Here is an 8871-nt window from a genome sequence, read left to right as displayed (position 1 = left end):
GAAGGAGGCGCGGGCGTCTGAGCGAGGCCGGGCGCGGCGGCCTTCCCTCGCGCGCCCCCCGAGCCAGCGCCCGCGGCCGCCTCCCGCGCCCGCCTCGCTCCTCCCGGCGGCCCGAGCCGCCCGCTCCCGCCGCACCCCCGGCCCACCTGGTGGCCCCGGCCCTGGCCGCGGTCCCCGCGGCCGTTCCCCGAGCTCGTCCCGGACGCGCGCCCGGGCGGCGGGGGCTCGGCGGCCACCGCTGCCTCGGGGGAGCGAGGGCGGGAGGGTGTGTGTGCGCGCGTGTGAGCAGGGGGTGCCGGCGGGGCTGCAGCGGAGGCACTTTGGAAGAATGACTCTGGAGTCCATCATGGCGTGCTGCCTGAGCGAGGAGGCCAAGGAAGCTCGGCGGATCAACGACGAGATCGAGCGGCAGCTCCGCAGGGACAAGCGGGACGCCCGCCGGGAGCTCAAGCTGCTGCTGCTTGGTGAGTACAGCCGGGGGCCGGCCGCCGTGGGCCCTCCCGCCGGGCCCCTGCGGCCCCCACCCGTCGCCCCCGGACCCCGGGGCCGCGGCCCTCCGCGGCCCCCGCCCCCGGGCGCCCGCGGCTCGCCCCGACCCTCGGCGGGCGCGCCCCCGGCCACTACCTGCACCCGCGCGGGCGCGCGGGCGCGCAACACACACGCGCGTGCGCGCATACACGCGCGCACACATACACGCGCAGAGGGGTCGCGGCTGCCTTGCCCGGGGCCTCGGCTGGTGCCTTTTGGTATCCCCGAGGGCTGTGCCTTCGGGGAGTGCGTTTCTGTGCTGTGCATCTGCTAAATGGCAAATCACTTCGAGGGAGAGGCGCGGGGGTGGGAAGGTGGGCAGCGGCGTTGAACTTCCAGTGTCTTGGCCATGGCGCCCGGTGTTGGAGAGCAGAGCTGTGTGTGTGTGTGTGTGTGTGTGTGTGTCTGTCTGTCTGTCTGTCTGTGGCCCGAGGGTGACGAGCCGTGCCGGGGCACGTTGGGGGACGGCGTGCGGTGGGGTGGCCCGTGTGAATCCATTGTCAGTTCTTTCTGGGGTCAGGAGGGAATGGTGGTAGGGTGGGCAGACTCGCGACTGGATTCCCCAAGGAGTGATGATGAGGGAGTCGAGTGGTTGGCCCTCCAGAGAAAGGGGGATTATGTATTCAAGTGGCAGGCAGGCAAGCTCAAATGTGTCACATAAGTGCTTTCTCTAGCCACCAGACCACTGAAAGGAGGGACCCAGAAGAGTTTCTTTACCAGTGGACGGTGGCAGGCTTGTTTCTCGTCTGCACCATTCCTTCCAGATAGGAGGGATACGGGAGGGTTGTGCTGTGTGGTTGTTGACAGCGACCGGTTTCTTTTGTTTAATGAGGCAACCCAGATGTAGGCCTGAATTCACAATAGTTACTACTGAAAACCAGTGCAGCCTCTCAATTACTCTCACGGCAGCAAATAGAAACCTTTTGTTTAAAACGGACAGCATTTTAGTATCTTTGGGATCTGGACTGGAAGGAAAACGGGAAGTGTATAGCAAAAATTTTCCTTTAATCTCTTAAAAAAAAAACAACCCAACATTCTGCCTTCACACTAAGTTATCAAGAAAATGCCACTTCTCAAATAGGATTTCTATTGATAATTATCTTTGAGAGAATGTTCAGAATCAAGGATCAGGGTGCACATAGGAGCCAGCGTGACATAACTCTGAGCTATGGTGGTAGGGAGAGCAAACAGCTTTGCAGTAACAGGCCTGAAAAATGTCTGCACTTGTGTTCAAGATATTTGTGTGTATAATAAATATGTTTCACAGACATGTCTGAAAGAAAGAAATACTGTATTGTCAATTCAGATTTAAGAAGCATGCAGTTTCTTTCTTGAGCATTTCATCTCCTGGTTTAAGGAACCAGTTGCCTTTGGGACTGAACTGCTTATCTACTGGATCATTTACAAGAGGGAACAAAATATAATGATCACAAATAGTTACAAATGGTTAACTCGCATGCCATGCTTTATGTCTTCATCTTGAAACCAGATTAGATACATGTGCACATGCTTCTAAGGAACAGGAGGCAAAGCGCTGGATAAAAGAGGTGGGCTTTAGGGAATGAAGCCAGGGGAGGGGAAAACTGCAATTGGAAAAAGAATATTTAAAAAAAAATGTTTTTATTCTCATTTTGGGCTACTTCTAACGGCTGAATCATGTGTAATTGAATATGTTGCGAATTCTCAAGATTGAGAAAAAAAGAGAGGGGAAGAGAAATAGGCATAGAGTGTCTAAGTACAGATAAAGGAAAAGGATGTGTTTTAGAGAGACTTAAGAATAGGTTCTCTTTTGCCCTGTTTACAGTCTTTGTTTATGGTTAGCTGTGAATACAGTGTTTGAGATCTCAAGCCATCCCTGTTGTTGGAAATGTGACAGCTCGAGGTTCCCAGGAGCTAGGAGTTAGAACCCCGGGGGTTTGTCTGTTTGAAGGCCTCAGTCTGAATGTCTAGGTGGAAGATTTTTAGGCAAATACACATAAATGAACGTTTAATTACATACTGTATATTTCAGTAACATACAGTGCTTTAAAAATGCACTCGGGAAGATGATTTTATGAGCAAAAAAGTGAAACAGTTTTCCTGCTGAAGTGGTAGTAATAGAGAACTTTTTCTTTTATTGGATATTTGAGTGGGGTTTAATAAGCCTCACCGCAGCCCCCAAATAAAGCCCATTAGGAGTGGTGGGAAAATATGGCATTAATTTAGCACCTACCTTCATTAGTAACATTTAAAAATTTGAACAGCTCTTTGTTAGAAATACTACCCCTAGGCATCAGGTAAGATTTGTTACAGTTTCCTGTCCTAGAGATGTTGCTTTTGTAGCATAATGAGTGTGATACCTATACTACCTCTACAGTAAATGTTCTCTACTAAATGTAGATGTGTGCATGTGTGTGTGTGTGTGTGTGTGTGCATGGGATTTCCCAGTTTTTTGAATCCAGGAGGAAAATGATGGTTGATTTGAACCAGGAAAGGTGTTGGGGAGGACTTCTCTTTGAAGAACTGCTCTCCCACCGGCTGCTTGGATGAGTTCACTGCATCTTCCTGTTCCCACCTGTCCAAAGGAGGTTCTAGGATTTATCCTTTCATAGTGTCAGGATTTATCAACATTTTTAACTACCTTATTTAAATGGAGGGGTCACTTTTATATTTAAATGACATTCAGTATGAAATTATTTTCAAACTGAATTTTAGTTCAAGGCATGACGTCATGTTAGTGGAAATGGATTTACTTGGCGGGGGACCTTTGCATATGTTCACCATTTATTTTATATATTACTAATATGAAGAAACGAGGGAGAGAAAATAGTCGTTACCTGTGTAGATGAAAGTATAGCAGTGAAATGTGGGCTGTTTTGATACACATACAGCAATTATGCCGGTGTATTCCAAATAATATAGTACTAATATGTTTTGATTTTTATTCTTTTTTTAAAAAATGAACCCAGAAACTTACCACTGTAAAATAACCATATTTAATAATGAATTCTTGTTTTCTTTACCATATTCGTTCTCTGAATTTACTTACATAAGTGTTTTTCTTTGACACCTCAAAGAAAACTTTGTATTCTACATCTATATGTGAGCAAATAACTTATTTTAACTTGGTTTTAAGTTTTCATATGCTTTGTGCGTATATAGTACATTACATTTACTTTAACTGATTAACATTTATGAATATTAGCTAAATGTTTGTATTTGTAGTACATAGGTCACAGTATTTAATATTAATGTGTCCTTAAGACTGTATACAACAAGTGGCTTTGAATTCCTGCTTTTAGTCACAAATATTTGTGCTGAAATTTTTATCAGTTCCTTGAAGATATATATTTATATATTTCCTGTTAACCTGTTCTTATTTTACATGTTTGTAAAATCTCAGCTCTTTAGATCTTAATCATCAAACAGGAAGATTTTAGCAAGTCTTTGTAATGGACTGGGTTCCACCTATTGAAAACAGGCTGTTTAGGCCGGTCTTAGCTGGAAGAATATATGTTCTCGGTCTTCTAACTGAATTACATGCATGATTGTGGATTTTTGTCCTATTCTAGACCAGCAGCTTAGGAGGGTAGGGAGTGTGTCTCTAGTGCTCACTATTAAACCCCAAATTCCAGCTCAGTAGATCCCTAACTCATAGCATGCCCTCCATTAATTACTTATTGAATGAGTGAGTACCTTTATTTCTGACCCTCCTGATAGAAATTGGGACCATGAAATAATGAATAAATTGTGGGACACAGGGATACATAACGTTTTTTAATCTGTGGCAGATTAAAAAATTATAACACTTTGAGGCAATTGCATATACGCGCGTTCCAGAGTCGGAAGTGTTAACGTGGTATGTGACCTCGCGTACTGCGCCCGTGTGTTACGGTTCTGTGCTGCTTGTGTTTGGGAATGGTGACAGTGATGCTTAAAGTATGAGAGTTGAAAAGGAAAAAAAAAGATAAACCATTCCCTATCTTGGCTACTTCTTATTGCGTAGAAGCTGGTTTAACCCTGTCCTCTTCGGGCCATACACTTTGTTCACGACGCACTCGATAGAGTGAGTTCCAGGTTTCCCCAGAGCACAGGTGGCAACTGCAGAGGTTTTTGTGATTCATCTGTACAGTCAGATGAGAAGCACAGTGATTAAATAGAGTTTTAAGAGTTGCACATGGACTCTTTTGAGTTGCGAGGTATACAGTTGTCCTGAAAACTGGACAGTTTTAGAGCAGGAGCGCACTTGGCTGGCTGGGAATGCTCTCGCAGATTCAGACAGGAGGGAGGGTTCACTCAGGTGGGTCTGGATGAAAGCGCCTGGCCCACCACCCCGCAGTAGAGTTCACTGGAGAGGGATGGGGGTTGATGGTCTGAATCAACCCAGAAGTTAGTGGCCTTCTAGGATGGCCACTCAGAACAGCAGAAGGCAGGGATCCCTATAAGCAGCCCCAATAACAGCATCTCCCTGGAAATGCCAAAATACAGTGCTGCTTTAAAACCAGCGAGTTTTATTTTTGCTATTCTTTCAGCTTCCAAGTGTCAAATATGTTTCTAAATGTCAGGATTTATTTGGATGCATCTCATCTTTTTCTTTCTGCTTTTTTCTGTTTGTTTCTTTGAAACAAAGTACTTATAGTTTATATCTGGAGGGTGAAATGGGGGCATCTCTCATGAAAATCAGAATTGTAGCTCTGACTCTATAGCAAAGCCTTCAGAGTAAGATTTTTGCGTCGAGCCGTGTAGATTTATTGTCTGGATCTGCCATGTAACTCGTGGCTCTCTTTACACGTTATTTCTTCCTATGCGAACTTCGGCACACGTTAAAATCATACTATGCAGTGAAGTTATCCCCTGTATATCGATATGTATATTTTTAGGTAAATGTAGGAAGGAGAACCAGAAGAGTAATTTAGTGGCCATTTTGTTTATTACAAGTAAATTTGATAGCCTTCTTTTCATTAAAAACAACAACAAAACCACAACCCAGTTCCCCTTAATAAGAGATGGCGTATGTTCAGTTTTCAGAGGTGCCTATTCAATATAGTTATGATTTTTATTACAGATGAATTTTTAAGGACCTGTAACAGCTTTCACAGTTGTGAGGCTGCGTGCTATGCTAAACTTAGCAGAAAAAAGGAACAGATTTTTCTTCATGATCCAGGCAAACTTACACTTGAGAAGAAATGAACTAGATTTTCCAAGGATGATTTTGATTCCAGCATTCATATTAATTTTTCTTTAACGGGAGGTCATTAGTTCTGTTGATATTAATGGAAATGTTGATTGGGTGTTGTAGAGGAAAAATAGGGAGCTCAAATGGTACATCTTGGAAAGAGAAGCCATTTTAAGAAGGTTAGGATTGCTTTCTTCTTAAGAAGGTGGAGGGAGAAAGTCTGTTTCCTCCAGACTCTCTGTTTTGGGTTGAGGGAAATACAAGTATTTGTAGCAACAAATTTAAAGTCTAGTTTCCTGGTTAAAACAGGGAGGGCAATGACATTTTTCAAAAGGAAACTTTTATAATGGCTTTTCGGCAATGTTAAGATTTTTGCAGAAATAATCCTAGGCAAGTGTGAAGTAGCAATAGAAGGTAAAATGTGTGATTGTTGGTAATTAAAGCTGTGGCAGTAACTGACTACAGTAAACAGTGAATGTTTTCTCTTGTTCTGCCGAATGGAGTAACATTAAAGACAGAGCTATTCTCAGACCCAAACACGATTTTGTGTGAACAGCTGTTACTAATAAAATTATAGGAAGTTGTTCGACAATCACCTTTGATTTGTTGTGTTACTGATATGTAAAAATCTGTCTGATTTCTCATCTAACAGGTAGTAAAAGGAAGAAAAGGACCTAACCATACTATCGGAAATGAGTTCATAAATCCTAGGTGGTCATGGATCTGGACTTTATACACAAAAATAAATACCTGTATTTCGATGCTGAGAACCAGAATTTGCATTCACTTTATAGCTCTGGGGTTGACCTTTATACCTAGCCATCATTTCTGAGATTAGTGCAGGATATTTTGCTAAAAACCTTCATGGTTGAATTTTTAAGAACAAAATGAGTATTATTTAAAAATGAAGTTATGAACATATTTCAAATTCATTTATTCCACAAACACTTTCCAGCTACTGGAAAATAAACATTTCCTCCAATTTATTTATTTATTTTTAAACAGACATATCTTATGAAAGAACAGTTGCATACAGAATGCTGGTCAAATGAACTGACAGTAAGCATCTAATATATGTAAAAGAATGTGCTGGGCTAGACACTCCTCATTTCTTATTTGTCAATGGGAAACACTACAGTTGTAGCACTTTTTCACAGTTTTTGTTGTTTCTCAGTTGACGCCCTCGGACGGACTTGTCCTTCTGAGTTTATCCTTCCTGGCGTTGGCTTTTTTTTATTGGCTCTTAATACAAAGAAAAAAACAAAATAATCTGAAGGCCATTGTAGAAGCTTTCCGGGGATTACACAACTGGGGAAAGCAGATGATCTTGAGAATTATTTCCTTGGAGCATATCGGGTTTTTTTGCCTTTAACTGTGAGAAATGATTACTGACCGCTTGCCCTGAGCTCCAGCTGGATTGGAAGCTCCATGAAGGCAAAGATAGAGGCTCCTGCGGGTTTGTGTCTCGATGTAACACAAAACCTTGCTCAATTTACCCTGGTTCTGTTTTTGTCAGGAACCCCGGGGGCTCGTGGGCAGAGGAGGGTGTAAGCAGGGTGGGCAGCTGGATTCCCCCGAAGAAAGAGCAGTTGGAGGATGTGAAGGTCAAGCTTTTTGCTTTCGTCCGAGGGAACCATCCATATGTTCTCCATTTGCCACAGCTCTTTGCTGTTTTGGGGGCCGCCCAGGGCACCGTAAAAGGAATTCTATTTGAGCGCTGGAATGGTCTTTGTCTCCTTGCCTTCTTCTCATTCATTGTCTAGCGAGAATGATTCAGTTGAGCATTCTCATATTGTTTCAGGGTTGAAAAGCCAATGGCAGTTTTTGTAGCAGTTTGAATGGAAAACTGTTACACACACAGGTCCTTTGAAATTTAAAAATTCCATACACCTTTATTACAGGATTAATTTTGGATGGTGATTGGTTTGACTGCTTTGGAAACAAAGTAGTTGTTTCAAGGAAGTGTGTAATGGATTGTGGGGCAGTTGGGAACGTGAGTGTTATTAATGCCATTATATTCCGGCAACCTCACAGAGGGAACAATAATTGATCCACAAATTAAAAAGAGCAAGAGTGAGACTCTTTGGCTGTCTTGCAGGAACTGAAGAGTGATGTTCAGAAACCTGTTCCTGCATATTTCTAAGAGATAGCCTTGAGGTTTTTTTTTCCCTTTAGAGAACTGAAGTGATGAATTTATTGTCTCTTCCCAGAATCTTTGTTGTTGTTGTCGCTGTTCTTTGTTCACCATCCCTTGTGAAAAAATCGGAAGAGTTTTTCTGCTGCTGCTTTTTTATATTTTCAAAACTTAAAAAATAAAGTTCTTCATTCTTCCTGTTTCTTTCCTGCTTTTCCTTTTGCCGTGGGAGCAGGCAGGGTGATGGGTGGCACCCTCCATATATTTCCTGGTGGCTGCAACTGACAAGTTGCTTCTAAAGACAAGTGCTTCAGTGTCCCCCCCGCCCCCCTTTTCCAGCTGTTGGGCAGAGGCCCCCCAAATAGCCCTTCCTTGCAGATACCACCCACCCATTCACTCTTTCATGACAGCGCAAGGAGGGGCGCCTTCGACTCCCTGACATGCGCATTTCCTTCCGATTTCAGGAACTTCCAAGTTGGTGCTTCTTTCAAACGTGGCTGTGAGCTGGTGAGGGGAAGTTGGGTGCTTTAATACATTAAAAGGACACTTGTGAGTGCGGTTTTAGGAGATGATTAACTTTCTTTAGCAACCATTTAGTCTGGCGAAACAGAATACGTTGTTAATTGAACAAAATGCACCATTCTCCTTCCTTTTCCAGAGGGCAGGGACTTGAGATTGGTTCATGATTACCAGCGGGGAGTGAGTGAGCCGGTGCTGGGCAAGCTCTCATGCGCCACTGGGTTTCAAAATAGGATGCAATGCATTTGCTAGAAAGGAGGAAGGTGCTGTAGGCCTGCGTTGAGTAATCGCGAATCTTTCTCATGTCTTGAACATTCTCATCTCAGTCGCTGGAGAGCCTTCAAATCTCTCTTTCTACTTGTATTTCTGTACAGATAGGTAGGGAGGATAGCATTAGCCCAGGCCTTTGCTTTTGTTATACCCAGGCAGCTTGAGTAGTTTTTGGTGTTTTTGTTATTTTGTTTGTTTGTTTTCTGTTTTTTTTTTTTTTTTTTTTTTTTAAGGCAAAGATGCAATGTTACTTTCTGGTCACGTG

The 8871-nt window shown here is 43.7% G+C and overlaps 1 protein-coding gene across 1 annotated transcript in view; it reads left to right on the top strand.

Annotated features, from left to right (window-relative positions):
* Positions 1-328: 328 nt before the first annotated feature.
* The window catches only part of GNAQ (G protein subunit alpha q), a gene marked incomplete at its 5' end in the record, with an annotated part of 302948 nt that continues 294405 nt past the window's right edge, over positions 329-8871 (top strand). The window contains one exon of the mRNA XM_080820525.1: positions 329-464. Coding sequence (XP_080676651.1) covers positions 329-464 — 136 coding nt within the window. The remainder of the gene's footprint in view (positions 465-8871) is intronic.

Source organism: Martes martes (genome assembly GCF_963455335.1).
Source record: "Martes martes genome assembly, chromosome: 12".
Lineage (NCBI taxonomy): Eukaryota > Metazoa > Chordata > Mammalia > Carnivora > Mustelidae > Martes > Martes martes.
This window is presented reverse-complemented; position numbering and strand designations above follow the sequence as displayed.